The sequence below is a fragment of the Cebidichthys violaceus genome, unplaced genomic scaffold (genome assembly GCF_023349555.1).
Source record: "Cebidichthys violaceus isolate CVI_PGR_0920_01 unplaced genomic scaffold, fCebVio1.0.p SCAF_126, whole genome shotgun sequence".
Taxonomy (NCBI): domain Eukaryota; kingdom Metazoa; phylum Chordata; class Actinopteri; order Perciformes; family Stichaeidae; genus Cebidichthys; species Cebidichthys violaceus.
The window spans coordinates 71,263-89,883 of record NW_027176292.1 but is presented as its reverse complement, the minus strand read 5'-3'; the positions used below and the strand labels follow the sequence as shown (position 1 = coordinate 89,883).

At 45.9% G+C, this 18,621-nt stretch overlaps 2 protein-coding genes across 2 annotated transcripts; one reads left to right on the top strand and one right to left on the bottom strand.

The window, feature by feature from the left end:
* Positions 1 to 6,943: 6,943 nt before the first annotated feature.
* ap5m1 (adaptor related protein complex 5 subunit mu 1) lies at positions 6,944 to 9,739 on the bottom strand. The gene is made up of 8 exons (XM_068706937.1): positions 9,540 to 9,739; positions 8,734 to 9,394; positions 8,414 to 8,641; positions 8,188 to 8,327; positions 7,857 to 7,942; positions 7,641 to 7,753; positions 7,410 to 7,506; positions 6,944 to 7,318 (listed from the first exon to the last, which is right to left on the bottom strand). Exons 1-8 carry the CDS (start codon positions 9,605 to 9,607, stop codon positions 7,236 to 7,238), a joined length of 1,476 nt encoding a protein of 491 aa, XP_068563038.1. The 5' UTR covers positions 9,608 to 9,739; the 3' UTR covers positions 6,944 to 7,235.
* A 94-nt stretch (positions 9,740 to 9,833) lies between these two features.
* On the top strand, positions 9,834 to 18,316 carry exoc5 (exocyst complex component 5). Its single transcript, XM_068706950.1, has 18 exons — positions 9,834 to 10,013; positions 10,363 to 10,457; positions 11,773 to 11,920; positions 12,020 to 12,214; positions 13,741 to 13,805; positions 14,029 to 14,057; positions 14,156 to 14,265; positions 14,358 to 14,402; positions 14,501 to 14,641; positions 14,734 to 14,816; positions 14,905 to 15,114; positions 15,239 to 15,386; positions 15,490 to 15,598; positions 15,882 to 16,002; positions 16,128 to 16,214; positions 16,318 to 16,426; positions 16,599 to 16,814; positions 17,025 to 18,316. Exons 1-18 carry the CDS (start codon positions 9,987 to 9,989, stop codon positions 17,211 to 17,213), a joined length of 2,127 nt encoding a protein of 708 aa, XP_068563051.1. The 5' UTR covers positions 9,834 to 9,986; the 3' UTR covers positions 17,214 to 18,316.
* The last annotated feature ends 305 nt before the right edge of the window (positions 18,317 to 18,621 follow it).

The window sequence follows — 18,621 nt, the reverse complement described above, 5'->3', positions numbered from 1 at the left end:
GTACAGGCTCTTTTGGTTTCATAATAAAAGACTTAAAACTCACATTAGCAGTGTGTTACTTTGTTTACCCGATGACCATGAATGTGGCTGATTCCTTTTTTTTCTGACAATATATTGAAACAAAAAAAATTAGACCGTATAAGAGTCAAACTATTGTTTCAAAAATATACCTTGTACTTGTATCAAGACCAGATATTTTTAGCGGAACTAAGCGGCGAGGTTCATACAATAATAGTAATCTGTTAAGTGCATTGCATTGATTTGGCAGCGATGACTTCTCCTCATCGTAATAAATTATGCAATGCTTTTCTGCGCTGCACTTAGCTGTCACTTACTGACACACATACACACCCATGCACTGTAAACTGAAGACGATTGAGAGTGATTGTTTCTACTATTATTTATCCTCTTTCACATATTCAGTAAAAAAAAAAAAAGCCCATGGGATATTTTTTTTACCTGTAAACTAGCACAACACGGTGATAGGCACTCGTCAAAATGACTTATAGTGTCTCATAACATGGTGGCATTTACATTCTAGTTCATATAGTGCTATTGAGATGATGAGGTGTCAGAGGACAATAATTTCTCAGTCTTTCAACGTCCCTCTTTGTCACACACACACACACACACACACACACACACACACACACACACACACACACACACACACACACACACACACACACACACACACACACACACACACTCCCAAGAGTGTAACAACACAGCGGCTCTATGGTTGCTGGAGTGCAGTCAGCGGGTTGAAGCCTCTAATGAAGCATTTGCTGAGGTGACACTTTCAGCTTAGCAACCGCGGTGGCATTTTAACATATTACAATAAATGAGCTACCGTAGAAGAAGCGGAGGAATGTGTAATGTTCAAATCTTAACTTCATGATGCAGTAGGTCTGCTGGATGCTGATAAGCAAGGGCCCCACACACACACACACACACACACACACACACACACACACACACACACACACACACACACACACACACACACACACACACACATACCTCTGAAGCGTGAAGTGAGCTCTGAGGCAGACTGGCACGCAGACTTCCTGCCCCTGGTACGTAGCATTGAAGACTTGCTCAACACAGAGAGCAGGATTCTGCTAGCAAGATAGGGCAACACCCGACTGTAGGTCGAAAAGCTTGCAAGTTGATCAGCCAAATAGCCAGATGCTTTCAACATACTATACTATGAATTTTTATGACATACTGTAATATGACTTTTTCAACATACTCTACTATGACTTTTTATGACATACTCTATGACTTTTCAATAACTTTTTTTAGCATACTATCCCAGGGTTTTTTTGTCAACTTTTTTCGACATGATATTTTTAAAGAATTTATTCATGAATTTGTTTCTCCATACTTTACTATGACTTTCTTCAACTTAACTTTACTTCTTGACATAAAGGCATAGTATAGTCCGTCTACAAAAGTCGGAAAAAATGTCATACTATAGTATGACTTTTTTGTGACTTTGTCAGAAAAAGTCATAAAAAAGTCATAGTTTAGTATATCGAAAAAAGTTCTAAAAAAATCGTGGTATAGTATGTGGAAAAAAGTCCTTGCAAAGTTTGTAGAAAAAAAATCGTAAAAAAGTCCTAGTATAGTATGTCAAAAAAAAAGGCAGAGTATAGTATTTTGACAAAAGTCAAAGTTTTTGACTGACAGAAATTGTGAGAAGGAAGAATATACAGAATATACAGAATATACAGGGGATCACCAAAGTCAGTAAGATGCATCCTACTGGGACGATGATTGTCTGCACTACATTTGACCACAATCCATCCAAAAGTTCTGAGATATTTCAGTTTGGACCAACCGACCAAACACATACTAACTACCCCAACAAAGAAAAACGGAAGTCTCATTTTTAAGCTCTAGCGGTGATATGAAGTAACGTATTGCATGTAAAGGGCTGATCAAATCTGGGCACCTGACATGCAGCCTAATGACCCCCCCCCCCCCCCCGTGGTTTTCTGAGTACTCATGAAGCAACATTTTCCTGTCAGTCAACAATTTCCCAAAGAACCCGTCTCTCTCCTCGCCCCTCTGTGCAGGGAAATAACAGGTTCCTTCAAGCATTAACTTATGAGTTACAAAGTAACCTGTGGGGAGAGTTGCCATAGAAACCTAGCTCATTACAATGATGGCAAGTATGATGGCAGAGATGAAGTGCACACCTACTTTCTTTTCTCAACCACTACCAGAAGTGTTTCGTTTGTACTTTGGCTCCAGACGGAGATGCTTCAGGACAAACATTAAGCTCGCCAGCAGGGGAGACGTGAAGACCACCAGTGGACCTACAAAGACAGAACCTACATGTCTGATGAGACGGCCGTAAAAAAAAGGTGGGAGTACGTGTAAAAAATTAACATTAAACTTGTGGAAAGATGAACTAAGTTTTTCATACCTCAAAGTTGAATTTAGTATTTTTGACGGCAGTCGGACGGAGTGTGAGACAATGGGCTCCACAGGCTCCAGACCCAGGCTGCGTAAAGTAGCTCCATGTGATAGCCTGCAAGAAGAGGGGGCACAACTCCAACCACAGTGGACCCTCCCTGCTCTGCCAGTCACCGTGGAGCAGCCGGCAGGACTTTTGGGACAAAGGAAGACAATCTTACCTCCACTGAGACAAGAAATAACCCTTTCCACACTCTCAGGTTAGTACGTCTCCTGGCTCCAATTATGAAATCACATTCAGGCTTTTATTATTGTTTACAGACCATTCTGTGTTGCGATACTGATTCTGATTCTGTATAACGGTGTTGGCATGTGTGTGCTGTAAAGAACCATACGCTGCAGGAAACATCCCACCAAAGCAAAGTAACAATTCAAGCATCATTCACTCCCATCCACCCCGAAGACCCCAGGTTAGCATGGGCAAAATCAGCTGCCTAATATAGTTTTATTAACTATAACGGGCTATTCCTGTTGTCTGATTCATGTGAGAAGTTTCTCATCGGTTCAATCCCATGCAGGCAGGCATAACTCTGCATTATTGTTCCTGACTGGTTGTGAGTTGTACCCAGACATGCCATCATTATCTTTCCTCAGACACTGCCACCGCTGGCCCTTCAAATTGGCCGCACAAGCACTGCCAATCAAATTGCCATGGTAATAATAATAATAAAAAAAAAAAAGAAACACATCGCTGCTGCTGACTGTCCCAGCGTCACCCGACCCCATGCCATCTCATAACCCGATAAGGAATTTGCTGTTTGTCGTATAGAGCAGGGACTGCAGAGATGGGGGTGTCCACCTGTGTTCTACAGTCGGCCTGACAGGACACTCTGGCTCCGGCAGAATGATTCAGGTAAAGCTTCATGACAAAGCACGGAAGAGCTGAAGTGCATCTATAACATAAATAATTCAGATCGTGCATTTTTATATTGAGGCAAAATTAAAGTGTGCAGCCGTGCTTGTGAGAGATGGGTGGGTGGGGGGGGTGGGGGGGGGGGGGGGGGAGAGAAAGAGGGAGAAGAGAGAGAAAGACAGCTGTGAGCTGTGAGTGTGGGTTCTTCCAGTCCCAGTGGATCTGATTAAAGTGTTGGTGGAGTGGAAAGTAGGGTGGTCTACAGCCATGACTGGCCCTCAATGGGATCTATTCTCAGGGTACAGGGAACAGAACCCCCCCCCCCCCCCCCCCACTATTACACACACACAGTCTTGGAGACAAACAACAGTATAGTCTTGACAGTAACATGAATGCTTTGCTTTGAAATTACGTCAGTCCATAGGTGTTGTGAAATAGTAATAATAAACGACATATTTCCCTCTGAAATGTAGTGAAGTAGAAGTAAAAAAGTAGCATAATATAGAAACACTCAAGTGAAGTACAAGCTGTGGTGCCTAAAAATTGTACCAAGTGGACTTTCCACCACTGGCTTCTTGACTGTGGTCTTTCCAGGGAGGATTCCTGGAGGCCCAAACGGCTCTCACTCAACAGGCTCATCGGCGAGTTCACCTCCGACACGCCAGAGTGCAGAGAAGACATAAGGTTGTCTACTCAGTCAATGGTAAGACTATGAATTGTTAATCTCACAAGCAAGCTTGATACAATAAATATATTACGAATGTAGTCTACTGATTCCAATGTCAATAAAAGGTATTAACTGGTGCGTCTAACCTGTCAACCAATTGGATCGGCTACTGGCTTCGCTGGTCATTAGTCTGCCGGTAGCTGATCCAGTATCTGCGAGGTGGGACTCATGAGTTACCACCTTGGTCAAATGAATAGTCTCTGCCAGCTCATCATTGGTCAGATCAGTAGCTGGCTTCGGGAAGCATATAGCCTCCGCTGACTTGTATCCCTTACCCTTGCACCACACAAATTTACAGAAGGCATCCAGAGGGTGAAACTCGTGAGAAGGCCCACAGAGAGGGATATCTTCTGGGACGAGACCACAGGAGAAAGTCTGGACCCCGGCTGTCTTCGGGACCCAAAATCTCTGCCTGGACTCTTTGAGGCTTAACCGGCCGAACACACGGCTCCTGTGACGTGGAGAAGACGGGATCCAGACGGAGCGAGCTCTTGGTCCCACAAAAGACGTATCAAGGAGAAGTGAAAGGGAAGTAGTGAGAAAAGAAGACGGGTAAAACACAGGTGGATGTGGCCTGAGTCAGACAGCATGGATAAAGGGTTCATAAGGGATCTGGGACAATAAGCTGGACTAAGAACACTTAGTCAACCAACTTGCAATATGAATAAACCTCTTGATGTGCTGATACCGCCTACATGTCTGAGTGTATGATGCCCTCTATGGGTGAAAGCAGTGAGGACACTCGCTGTCGAGGCAGTGAGTCTGCAGCTCATCTAGCCTTACTACAATATTGATAGCAAACATCCAAAAATACATTTCATATTTTAGTTCAAAGAGTTGAGATTCAGCTCAGCCAGCTGTGAAGCTGCCGCCCTATTATTGGGCATTTGCTATAGAAATTAGCACTAAAGAATCCCTCAGTATAAAGATATCCCATTATTTGAGAAGATCTGTGGCTCTTGAAGAACAATTAGTCTGAAAACAGGAAACAGCTAATTGCACACCGTCGTTCTTCAAGCGGTCCCCTTGAGGCCGGCTCTTAGCGGGTTTAGAGAGGCCGAGAAGAACCGGACTCCAATCAAACACCTGGGGCCACAGTTTGCATGGACATTGCTGGGATCTCATCGCTCAGAGGGGGGAAATAAACAAGCAAAGATTATCTGGCAGTGGGTGAGTGAATTGTTTCAATAGAAATAAGTATTAAAGTGTATTGAAATCAAAGGTGGAGCATGAACTTTATTGTACTCTACCACTGGGTGTCATTATTGGGTTAAGGGACACAGAGAGTCCCACAGTTAGGTGGATAACAGTTGCAGTGTTTATAATAGTGTAGTTAATGTTTTGGTATAGAAATAGTTTGGTATGAAAGTTCATTTTGAGCATTTAAGGCTATGCAACACTGTGATTTATTAACATGATTTCTGACAATCCACACTGCTACTTTACTTTCACAAATTTATTTCGGCCTGTTTTATTTTGACGATTATTGTACAAAAGTGTTAATCCCTTTTTTGTACAAAAAAAAAAAATGATGAAATGAATAAATAATGAATGATTCTGGAGAAAAAAAAAAAAGCTGTGTAGAACTAAAGACCCAAAAGGTATGAGCTGAAGGCGCTGGAGCGGAGCGACACATTAAAACGAGTCCGTCTACTTAGCGAGCCATTCAATCAACAAAGCAAAGTCAGCCAGTGAGAGGCCACTGACTGCAGACTCGCGGAGCCAGACCGACCACATATTGGGAAACTGAAGAGATTTAGAGTGGCCCAACTCTTCAAAAAAAAAAAAAAAAAAAAAAAAAGTCTCCTTTTCCAGTTCGCTAGCCATACACACTGGGCCTTAAAGCCAAATCATGGTGCAGGGGGGGGAGAGCCGAGAGGTCTCGGTGTCTGCCACTCCGTATACGCCACATAAAAAGAAGGTGAAGGATGCCGTGTGAGCAATTGGTTCCAATTGACAGAGGATTGGTCATGGTCAGCCTTCTGAGTGGAAATCCACGTGAGAATGTAGCATTTGGACCAGCAAGGGGCACAAGAGGCCAACAGCAGACAATGAGGGCACTCAGAGGAGTCTGGCTGCTGTGGAATAGAGGGGCACAATCTTCTTTGATTTAACCCTTCACCGGCTGGTTATTCATTTACCTTAATACACTGGAGGTGGAGCTTTCACAGTAGAAATGTAGCCGAGTTATTAGTATGAAACCCATCATAGCTCAGGCAAAAAAAAACGTAGTTAACAGTGAGAAGCATGTGGAACATGCCCCTCGTTAAATACTATATTTGTACACTAATTGAATATTGATTATAATGCTTGTGTTATTACAATATAAATGAAAATAATGTACTAAAAGTTAATTAATTTAAAGCACTTGTGCAACCTGGAGGCGACCCAATCATTTCCATTCTTGTGACTTTTTCACCAATTAGGCAGGTCCTTCTCTCTGAATGGGGCCGGCTGCTTTTAAGTCTCAGAGGGCCAGAAGGTCAGCGCTCAATCACAGTCTGGCTGGAGAGGTTGAGTGTTTGAACTAGCCACTAGTTGACAGGGCGGGGATGGGTTCAAAAGGGGGTGGGGGTGGGGGGGTGGGGTGGGGGGGGGGGTGATTGGTGAAGGGGGCAAGGACTCCTGCCAGCTCTAAAAGAGGAGTCTTTTGTAGCCAAGGCACTGGCCAGAGCAGCCTGGCCTTTCACAGCCCAGCCGCCCCTCTCCTCCAGGCCCACAACAGCTGATGACAAGGCCCCAGCTGCTAATTATCCGGCTGATAGAGAGTCACTGAAGTGGGACTGTCGGAGCGAGGGGTGGCCCTTGTGTCTGCAGTGGGATAAATGTGAGGGAGGGTGAAGGTTGGGGGGATAAAAGAAGTTGGACTACAGGAACAGGTTGTTGTTGGTTTTTTTTAAGTATCCATCCATCAACAAAATCAATACGTCTGCCAGTCAAAGTTTGCACATTGTGAGCTGTACTGAATGAAAGTCATGACATGATTATAATAATATCTACTCATTATTTGTAATGCTATCTACATGTTCTATCATTTGTTACAGCTCTGCAGTAACACCAGGATAGTAGCATGTTTTATGGGGTCACATATCTAGTGTGGATCGCTGTACAGTATTTGCTCAACAGTTTTCGGTCTTGTTACGTTACGGTGATCGTCATGTGTCCACGCTACAGCATCATCGGCCCAGAGGACACCGGAGCAGTTCCAGTTGAATTCCATATGAAGTACTCTTTGGACTGAAGTTCTCGGGCTGAAGATAAAAACACACAGACCGTTTTTTTATAGTGTCAGAAAATGTGCATACAGCAAACATTCTGATCGGAAAACTATTGTAAGCTTACATGTTATAATCCGTGGCTTGGCAGAGGAGTAAACCTGCACTGAATGCTGGTCAACACAGCATCCAGAGAGCGTCATGTCAGGCACTTTGAAATACAACTGTGAAGACAACAACGGGAGCGTTAAAACTCTCCACAACCCAAAGATTATGTATTAATAAATTCCATATCTGGATCACAAATCCCAGATCTTTCAAATCAGGCTTCTGAATACCACTACGCATATTAACTTACTTTGATATAGGCTGTAAGTTCTGTGCAAAGGGGGTCAGTGGGTCCTGGTGTCGGCCCAGAAAAGCTGATCTTGCCCTCCATTGTGACCTCGCGAGATTTAGGGAACTTTTGTCCTAAATATCAGTGAGAGGAAAACTGCTCATTAGTATGAATTTCAAAATATACAGCTGCATTAGAGTGATATTTTTGTACATGTAACAGCAGCACAGTGCCTACCCAGGGCCCAGACCAGGAGGTTCTTCTCCTTTGAAACATCCATTTGTCCAGAGCTCACCTTCACATCCACAGCACCCATCTGATCCCTGCACAAGACAGGGAGCCCACGTTTAGGTGTTAGTGCATTTAAGTGGACATGTTCAATTACATTAGATGTTATCCTCTCTGCTCTACAACAAAACCCACGGGGACAGTGTACTGTGAGTGTATTGTTAAATAATAGCTAGCAAATATGCCGTCTTGGCAGAACTTCATGTATTTATCGATGGATTGTTCATAAACCTCTACAGGAAACAAACACTGGCAGATTGCATCCTCTTGGGCTTCGTACCTGTTAAAGAACGGCAGGTGAGCCTCGCAGTACTCGAAGCTGTTCTTCACACTCTCGTGAAGTTTGAGGGTTACCGACACACGTAGCTGGTTCTCTTCCTCCCTCAGCTGGTACGAACCGAGGATAGGGGGAACAGGGACCTAATGAAACACCGTAGAATTCACTTATGACATTAAACACCAACGCGTGGGACGAGAAGTTGTGTGTTCGTACGCATGTTTAATACCTGAGATGTATAGCTGCATAGTCTGAACGGCTCCAGAGGAGGAGAGAAGGGGAACTTGTATGGTCCGGAGAAAGATGAGCCGTCACAGTTGTCCACGCTGCTGGCAGTGAGGATACAAGAATCCAGTGAGGTGACACAAGGATGGACCAGGATGTCCTGTAGTGGAGAGCCGTTCGGTGGCAGTGTGAGGGTCACTGTCACATTTGGGAGCATGCCTTCCACGTCACACTGTTAACAGGAAGACAAGAAAGTAGAATGAAGGAAAAGAATTTAAAAAAAAGTGATAACATTACTGGCTTTCCTTTACACTGTGCTCTTACTTTGCATGTCACAGTGCCATAAACATCCCACAGGTCCTGTCTGCTCCGGTCGCCATACTGCATGGAGCGCACCGTTTCGTTCAGCGCTACGTTCACCACAGCTCGGCCGCGGTGGAGCCCCGTCTTCCAGGCGGGCTGCTTCTGGCTCCCAGCGGGAGTAGGCACCGTGGATGTAGCAGGTGCCCCCAAAAGCGGCACATCCAGGGGCGTGCCAAGTGGACAAACCTGTAAGAGTACAGATGGCAGAACGGCCAGGCGAGAGGCCAGCCCCTCGTTATCAGGCTTTCCCCCAGAGCCAAGGAGAAAAGTCTGCAGACCCGCCAAGAGTGTTAGGCCCTGGGAGACAGACAGCAGGCTGGCAAGGGGTGGCCGTGGCTCAGCGGGGGCATCCACTATAGGCAGGCAAGCTAGGGTCAGAGGCCCGTGTGAGATGGCCAACACCGGCCACAGTGTTCCCTTTTCAGGACCGTCCACACGCAGCTCCAGAGCCGGTGATCGCTGACGATGAAGGCAGTCGTCTCTGAGAGCTACATAGTGCTTGTCTGAGTCTGAAAGTCCCATCTCGGTGAGCAGGAGCTGCAGCACCCTGTGGTCTTCTGGGACTGCCACATATGAGGAACCTGCCAGGCTCTTTGCACGGTGCTCCACAGTAGCAAACCTCCTAGTGGGGGGGGGGGGGGGGGACAGGGGACAGACACAAGACATTACATTACAAAATACTTTAGGCTGCCAGCAGTGAGCACAGCGGATATTACAGCCAACACTATTGTAAACAGGAAAAGCCATTCAAAATCACATGACGTTACCTTGTAAAGCGTATTGACACATTTTCTCCCTTCTCGTGAGAAACGATCCACAAAGCACGCACACTCATTAGTCCGGCTGCACTTCTGTCCTTTACTTACAGCTTATTACGGTACTTCAATATTAATATTCACATCCTGTCGTGCAGTTGTTAAATTCAAATGTTCCGTGTGATTTTGAGCGACGCTGCATTTTTTTTTGTACTTCCTGCTGCTTGTTTCACGTGACACTAACCACCAATCACACGACATCCGCGCTTGCGCACTCGCCGCCATTTAGTCCCCACCCTTCTCCACCCATACAGGAAGCTGGACTGCTAGTCCGCTAACGCTAGCTGTCAACAAAAGGGCGAAACTGTACGAAATCGGTAAATCCATGTGGAAGTCGGCGGTAGCGTCGACTCTGAGAGCCTTCCTCTAAATTGCAGTTCGCTACGCTGACTCTGGAACATGGCGACAACAGCTCAGCTGTTCGAGGTAAAATGACTGCTGCACCGGGGAGCTGTGTTAGCTGTCAAGCTAGCTAACGTTAGGTCGCTAACTACCATTAACGGTAGCTTAACGGTTCTGACTCAGTTATGAGAGAATAGGGACAAATATAGTCCTTTGAGCCATTCGGGGTGAGGTCAATGTTATTGACGGTTCGTGTGCAGGACTGTGAAACGTCACAGTAAGGTGCCGGATATTCGTGTAACCTTAACGTTTGATGGTCAAGTCTATTGTTCTTCTATCTTTTGGGGTCCTTAGCTGGTGTTTTTGCTGCTGATGTTGTTATTATCGTGTGAGGCAACCATCGGTGCACTCACTACTTCCTCTCCCCCCTCAGGAGCCCTTTGACGCAGACGAGTACATCGAAAGGTTGGCATGGAGGACACCTGGGGGAGGCTCCAAAGGAGGGGCCGAGGCATTTGACCCCAAAAGGTACTGACCGTGCAGATCATTCGCCTTTACTGCACACACGTCTGTAAATCAGTAGAATATTTTACTCCATGTTTGTTGAATATCTCTGCCAATGTGTCCCCTGGTTCCCTACATATTTGCTGTCACACAGTTGCATTGTTCGGTCTGTATTTTGTTACATGTACTTAAAATTGCTTGCTTTGTTTTCTGTTGCAAACAATATTGCTTTAAAGGGCAATGCAGCGTTTCCATTCATGTCTGCTGACAGTGCACTACAGCTGAGCATCTCTAACACGGTGCTCTTTCTTAGAACGACTTGATGCTGCCTTCCGGGCCTATTCCACAATTCCACGTCTTTTTCCTTTCACCGGTCATGTGACGCTAATAAACCAGAAAATGCTCGTATCTGTTCAGATTATATTGTGATCTTTTCTCTTACTACAGCCCTTGTCTGCATTTCTTGGCAGCTTTTAAAAGGGGTTGGGAGCAAAACATGTAATTCAGCTTTCCAAACATAATACTTAGGATATAATTATATGTGTGATTAATTGAAAGTCTTCCAAACTAAATTTAGGATTTTTTTTTATTTTCAGCCTCTGTCATCTTGGTCTCTTATATGCTACATGCTGGGTTGGAGAAATACAGGAAAAATCTATGTTCCAGATTTAGTTTTTTTTTTCGTGGTATTTTCACTGCTTGTTGTTGTTGTTTACACTTGAGGACCGAGTGTTACTTTCTCGCAAGCAAAAAAAAAAAAAAATGCCAGAACAGTTTAACTATACTGCGGATCCATTCTGCCTTATCTGCTCCCTCCACAAAACTGTTGCACACCACCTCCTCTGAAGCTCTTAGAGAAGAGTCAGAGACAACATATCTGTGGAGGCCACCATACTGTGAGTCACCAGCCAGTGAATGAGTGTCTATTGGGAAGGGATGGGAGATGTCTTTTAAGCTGTAGCCAGTGCAGAGGGAATTAGTCAAGAGATTATACACTCATCATTTTGGGATGTTTCCTAGTCTGTGAAATGTGGTGCTGACTTAGAACATTTGCTCTGCCGTCCTGATGGCACTTAAAATGCAGCTGACGAAGTAGCTAGTTTTCAGAGCTTCTTAAGCCTGGGGACCCAGGAGTAAAGCCTCCGGGCACTATTCTGTAACTAACTAGAACTAGAACTGTGCGTTCAGTGGGACGGATTTAACCTTGTGCTACCCAATTACTCCTCCCAGAGTAACGCCGTTTTCTGTGTGTTTTTTTTTTTTTTTTTTACCTGTAGTGTATGTTGATAAGAGCAAATGTGAAGTTCTGGATCTACAGCCCGTCTTTCCTCTGTGACAGGCTGTTGGAAGAATTTGAGAACCACATCGAAGAGCTGAAGCAGTTGGACGAGAAGATCCAGCGGCGAGTGGAGAAGCTTGAGCATCAGTGTCATCGCGAGGCCAAGGAGTTTGCCCACAAAGTGCAAGACTTGCAAAGAAGCAACCAGGTGGGTTGTACGGTCAAGCAGCCAATGTCTTTTGAGCTTTAGGTTCTTGTTTTTATTCATCATTTTCTCTACATTCCCTCGGGCTCTTTGTCTACGCAGGTGGCCTTTCAACATTTCCAGGAGCTCGATGAGCACATAAGCTATGTGGCGACGAAGGTTTGTCACCTTGGCGACCAGCTGGAGGGGGTGAATACGCCTCGACAGAGGGCCGTGGAAGCGCAGCGTCTGATGACCTACTTCAACGAGTTCTTGGATGGGGACCTACGCAGTGACGTCTTCAATAACCCCGACAAGGTGAGTGTTCTGCATACGCCTTCCATTCTCTTTAGTGGAGGTGTGTGTGTGTGTGTGTGTGTGTGTGTGTGTGTGTGTGTGTGTGTGTGTGTGTGTGTGTGTGTGTGTGTGTGTGTGTGTCCGTTGACGAGGACCCCCACTGTGACACAGCTGGAGGTGAGAATGAACAGGATTATGAGGTAAACCGTTCATATTAATTTGTCAAGTTTATCCCGTTAGTTGGATCCCAGGGCTAATTTGGATTAATAAACTGTCATTTGCTGTCTGACAATAGCTGGATGATTGACTAGCATGGATGTCAACATGCTCATGTCAACCCTAATTGCATTTGCAGAAGGTTGTCTGGGAGCGAGAATTTGGTTGGTCCTCAGCTTTGTGTCGCATTACAGCGGCGAAGAGCTTGTGGCATTGCGGTGGTACATGTAAGGGCGGCGATAACATGCATGCAGGAAGATGACTTGCACACTTTTTTGCTTAGTTCCTGGCCACACAGGGACCATGTTGATGTTAGACAAGTGACCCGTTAAAGTTTGATTTTGCAGTTTCCTAAGTGACAGTAGGAAGATTGGGATGCTTTAGATTAATTCCTGTTTAGTAACACCATCAGTGGATGCAGAGCAGCGAGTCTGGGGGTCAATCCCAGAGACGGGAGCTGGAGATGGAGCTGGTTTTTCCGGAGAGGCATGCAGAAATATCTGGTCAGATTCCCTTTTTTTTTTTTTTTTTTCCCTGAGCATACCTCCAGACGAGGGGGAAAGAGGAAAGCTGCAAGTGAATAGCTGAAGGGGGATGGCTTTGCTAATCCTTCTGAAAGGGAGGGCTGGGCCGCCAGCGTGGAGACAAGTGCTGCTAAACCCTGACTGCAGGGAGACGGCTACATTACTTACATGGGATTTAGCTAATCTTAGCTGGGGGACAGATACTTAGAAAACCTTCGCCGAGCAGAAAGGCTGGATCCTCCTCACGGGAGCAGAGTAATGATGTTAGCTGAGGCAGGCATCTGCGGGAACAGAGGAGTTGCGGACGGCGGGCCTTTCGTAGGTCTGGGGCTTTTTCAGCCGGTGTGTGTGTGTGTGTGTGTGTGTGGGGGGGGGGGGGGCTCTCAACAGGGCCCCCTTTTTTTAAGACAGATATCCCTGGCCGGACAGATTATTGAAGGCGATTTAGACTCCTGTGGGATTACAGCCCCATTCAGAAAAGGCATGCCAATATAGAGTTGGATGTGCTGCTAAGTCAGGACTGCTGCTGCTGCTGCTGCTGCTGCCGGTGCCCAGGTGAGCGCAGCCTGTCTGTTATCAGCTCCCTGTTCAACATGGGGAGGTGGAGAAGGGCAGCTCTAAAATGATGATCCCCCCCCAAGTGGAGACACCGCCGGAGGCCTGCCAGCTTTCTGTCTGGATGTCCACCTCTCATGGTCTCTCTCTTTTTGCCTCACCTGACTCTCTCTCTCTCTCTCTCTCTCTCTCTCTCTCTCTCTCTCTCTCTCTCTCTCTCTCTCTCTCTCTCTCTCTCTCTCTCTCCTTCAGATTAAGGAGGCTGCTGATATAATTCAGAAGCTGCATCTCATTGCCCAGGAGCTGCCATTCGACAGGTGAGTCAGGCATCCTGGAGGCAGCTTTAGGCAAGAGCACTGTCAAACAAGGGGAAGGTGGAGTATTAGCGATGTAGACTATTCCTCACAGTGTAAGCCCGTCACAGGACATATCAAGTATTTAATTCAGTATCGAGACATGAAACACACTTGCATGAATTTATATAATGTAGCTATAGTGTTATATCATTTGTAAGTGTTTCATTATCTTTTCCTCTGACAGATTTGCAGATGTCAAGGCCAAAATTGCAAGTAAGTTTCAGAAAGACGCATGTCCCCATTACACAACCAGTAGACGTTATCTACAAATGATGATATTATTTTGCGTCTTTGTTTGCGTTCCTACCCAGGTAAGTACCATGACCTGGAGCGGCAGTTAATCCAGGAGTTCACGGCTGCCCAGCGCAGGGGTGAGATTGGACGTATGCGGGAGGTGGCAGCGGTTCTATTGCATTTCAAGGTGACCAGGAAGAATCATATTTGACGTCTACATTTTAAATTTGACTTCAGTGTAATCTTGCAGAAAAATAACTTTTTTTTTTTGTGTTGAAGGGCTATGCGCACTGTGTGGACGTCTACATCAAGCAGTGTCAGGAAGTGAGTGTAAAAAGTTTCTCTTTTACATAACATTCCACTTTTTTTTCCTTTTTTTTTTTTGCACAGACTCCTGGTTAACCCTCTGTTGGTCTCCCTAGGGGGCCTACCTGAGGAACGATGTGTTCGAGGACACTGCGGTCCTCTGCCAGAGAGTCAACAAGCAGGTGGGCGAGGTCTTCAGCAGCCCAGAGACGGTTATGGCCAAACTCATTCAGAACATCTTTGAAAACAAATTGCAGGTATTTCTATTACTTCTCCCTTTTTTTTTTTTTTTTTTAGTTCTATTTAGACGTGTCTTATCTGTTGTATTCAACACCTTTTGCGTCTGCAGGCCCACGTTCGAGAAAAACTGGATGAAACGCGACACTCTGATGTAGAACAGTACCTCAAGAACCTCTATGATCTGTACTCCAGGTACTTGTTCTCTTGTTTTGATTCACTTTCTGTTTACACTGTTGCCTTAAGTTTACATTTCTACACACTTTCTTTTTTTTTTTTCCAGGACCACAGCGTTGGCCACTAAGCTGACTGAGTTCAACCTGGGATCAGACAAGCACACTTTCCTGTCCAAGCTGATAAAGAGCATCTTCTCCTCATACCTGGAGAGCTACATCGACATGGAGAGGGACTACCTCCGCACTCGAGGAGCCATGATTCTGCAGCGCTACTACGACTCCAAGAATCACCAGAAACGCACAATTGGCACCGGCAGGTCAGATTTTGGGGTTTAACTTTTTCCCCCCACACAAAGACGGGTTAATTAATTAATTGATGTTTTACTAAATGATAAGAAATAATGGTGTTACAAAGTAATCACTCCCCGTGTCTTTCTACAGTATCCAAGAACTGAAGGAGCGGATCAGACAGCGCACCAACCTCCCTCTTGGCCCTATGATTGACACCCATGGGGAGACCTTTCTGTCCCCAGAGCTAGTTGTCAACCTGCTGCAGGAGACACGTCATGCCTTTGAGAGATGCAACAGGGTGAGGCTACTGAGAGCAGTATTAGGGAGAAAATCCCGCTGGGCGAAAATAGCTAAATGTGTTCCCTTTCTATCGTTTTTTTTTTTGGGTGGGGGGGGCATAGCTTTCAGATCCTTCAGACCTGCCCAAGAACGCCTTCTCAATCTTCCTGCTGCTGGTTGACCATCTGTGTGTGGATCACATCGACTACGCCCTAGAGATTGGGCTCTCAGGTACGTCCAAATTCAGCTCATTCTCACCACACTCTGTGGGTGAAGACTGAGGCCACGCCCCTCACTTCATCACAAATCAGGGACACTAAACCAGACACTGGATTATTTGAGGGAGGCAGGCCACCAAGGCCTCTCCTTTTTAGATCTAGATGAGACAGACTCAGACTTTGACATTCATAACATAATACACTGTTAGTGTTTTTACGTTGCATTTCTGTGAATCGTAATGATTCGTCCTTTCACTTACCTTATTTTTTTTCTTCGCTCTCTCTTTGATCTACAGCGATTCCCTCATCAGATGCCAAGAATGCCAACCTGTACTTCCTGGATGTCGTTCAACAGGCGAACTCTATCTTCCACTTGTTTGACAAGCAGTTTAATGACCAGCTCATGCCTCTTATAAGGTCAGGTCCAGGTCTTATATATTACACAGTATGTGGTTATTTATGCCACTGTCTTTCATCAACACATACCTTGTAGATGAAAGGAAGACCTCTGATTCTTACCTTCTTTTTCTTTAAATCTCCAGCTCATCTCCAAAGTTGGCGGAGTGCCTGCACAAGAAGAAAGAGGTGATTGAACAGATGGAAGTGAAACTGGACACAGGAATCGACAGGTCAGTGTGTTTCAAATGTGACCAAAAAAACCCCCATATAATAGAACAATGAAAACATTTTCTGAAGTGTGTTTTTTTTTCTTTTTTTTTCTGCTACACACAGAACAATAAACTGCATGGTGGGGCAGATGAAGCACATCTTGGCAACGGAGCAGAAAAAGACTGATTTCCGGCCCGAGGACGAGAACAACGTCATGATCCAGTACACTACAGTAAGACACGCAGGGCCTCGGCCTCCACCGCTGAGCTCACATGCAAAGCAAAGCAAACCAGCACATGTGACTTGCAAATCACTCTCTTGTTGTTCTTTGACTAAACATTGCACGTTTTTTTGAACTACCTTCTGGTATTTGTCAGCATGTTTTCCATGTGTCTCTCCTCCAGGCTTGCTCTAAGGTATGCGCCTACGTCAGTCGGCAGGTGGAGCACGTGCGGAAGTCCATGGATGGGAAAAACGTGGACACGGTGCTGACAGAGCTGGGCGTTCGTTTTCACCGGCTCATCCACGAGCACCTGCAGCAGTACAGCTACAGCTCAATGGGAGGCATGCTGGCCATCTGCGACGTGGCTGAATACCGACGAAGCGCCAAGGATTTCAGGGTGAGGGGGGCGGGACAGGGGACGGGGGGGACGTAGGGTCCAGGATATTATATTTCACAGGGTGCATTTAAATGTACAGGTTTTGTCTCGCAACATTAAAACCTGTGATTACAATTTAGAGCATTTGTCATGACGGGTTTGCATGTATGCAGGGAATAAACGTGGGTGTGCTGTATATATTTAACATGGCGTAATACGTCTGTTCTCCAGGTACCTTTGGTGCTGCAGCTCTTCGACACGCTCCACGCTCTCTGTAACCTCCTGGTCGTGGCCCCTGACAACCTGAAGCAGGTTTGTTCAGGCGAGCAGCTCACCAATCTGGACCGGAACCTCCTGCACGCCTTCGTCCAGCTCAGAGTGGACTACCGTTCGGCCAGACTGGGCCGACACTTCAGTTAATGACTGTTCCGACGCCTCGCCGCCCTCCGTCCAGAAACGCCGCGCCTTGAAGACGCCGCTCCTGCTTCAGAGAAAGCGCCGGCCGGTTCCCCCCCGGCATACAGACTTCAGCGGGGGGGGGGGGCTGCTTCGTACATCGTGGAGACAAACAGCCTACTGCTCCTTGAATGTGGGGAAATGTGCATTTCACCTTTTTTTTTTTTTTTTTTTTCATTGTTAATTTCTTCAAGCTGAAGAAATCTAAACGTCTATTGACTTAATATTTGTTTTTAAATACTAATCCATCACCAATCCACATGGCTAAAATGTCTGACATATTGTAGTAAACGGACAGCATTGATTTCTGTGCTCATGTAAAACAATTTTTCTTTTTTATTTGTGCCAAATATATAAATTCTGTGGCTGCAATTGTGCACAGAAATAGACCCCTGAAGCTGCTGTAAAGGGAGACTGTCAACAATCACGCTGTACCGTCATACAGCACTGTGTATTGGGAACAGCTACCCTTCGTAATGAGGTGCAGGGGACCTGACGAGAGACGGCCCCCGCCAAGCATGAGCTACAGAGCCCTGTCTGGGTAAGAGAGTCACATGACCACCTCCTCTAACCTTTTGACTTCTGGCCACAAAGTAGAGGCCGAGAGGCCGTCGGCAGAGAAGTGTGATCTGAACTATTAGCGGGAACCTCTCTGGAGCTTTGGGTGGTCCCCCCCCCCTTTTTTTTTCTTTTTTTTTAGGCTAAGATGACTGGTGTGATGGGTCAGTGAGTATGTGTCACTGTAATTGCACAGATCAACACTTGCTCATCTAGCGGGGGGGGGGGGGCGCACAGTCCAAAGATATTGTCGGCTTGATCTGCAGTGTTTCTGGGTCAGGGGACGTTAAGGCGTTGACCTCGGGCTGATTAAGGAAACAAACTAGAGGGGACCTCTTCACACAGGGCTTATTTGGTCTCAGTCACTGTCTTCTGCACTAAAAAGAGAAGTCAGATGTCCCGTCCCGTCCCCCTCGATTGCCTCAAAACTGTCTGCGACGCAAAGCTGCTCCCACTGTACTGCTGTTTACCTTAAATTAGTGACTCATTAAAAAAAATGTTGCATTTTATCATCACCCCTCTTCTGAACATCCTTAATACACGGGGAGCTTTGAATAGAAAGTTTGCCCAGTTCCTCCACGAATGTCACTTTGAGAGTGAGACGAAACGGGTCTTCCTTTTCCGTGGAAGTCATCAAGTATTCATGGGAATTCTTGTCACCAGAGTAAAGTTCCTTCTTAGACTTCAGGAAGTGAGCAGAGCCAGAGGGGATTAGATATCTACGAGTTGATGAATTGTGTGCAGTAGTCATGGACTGGGGGAGAGCCGGGGGGGGGGGCGGGCGATAGAGACGCCTGAGAGCTCGGTTCCGGCT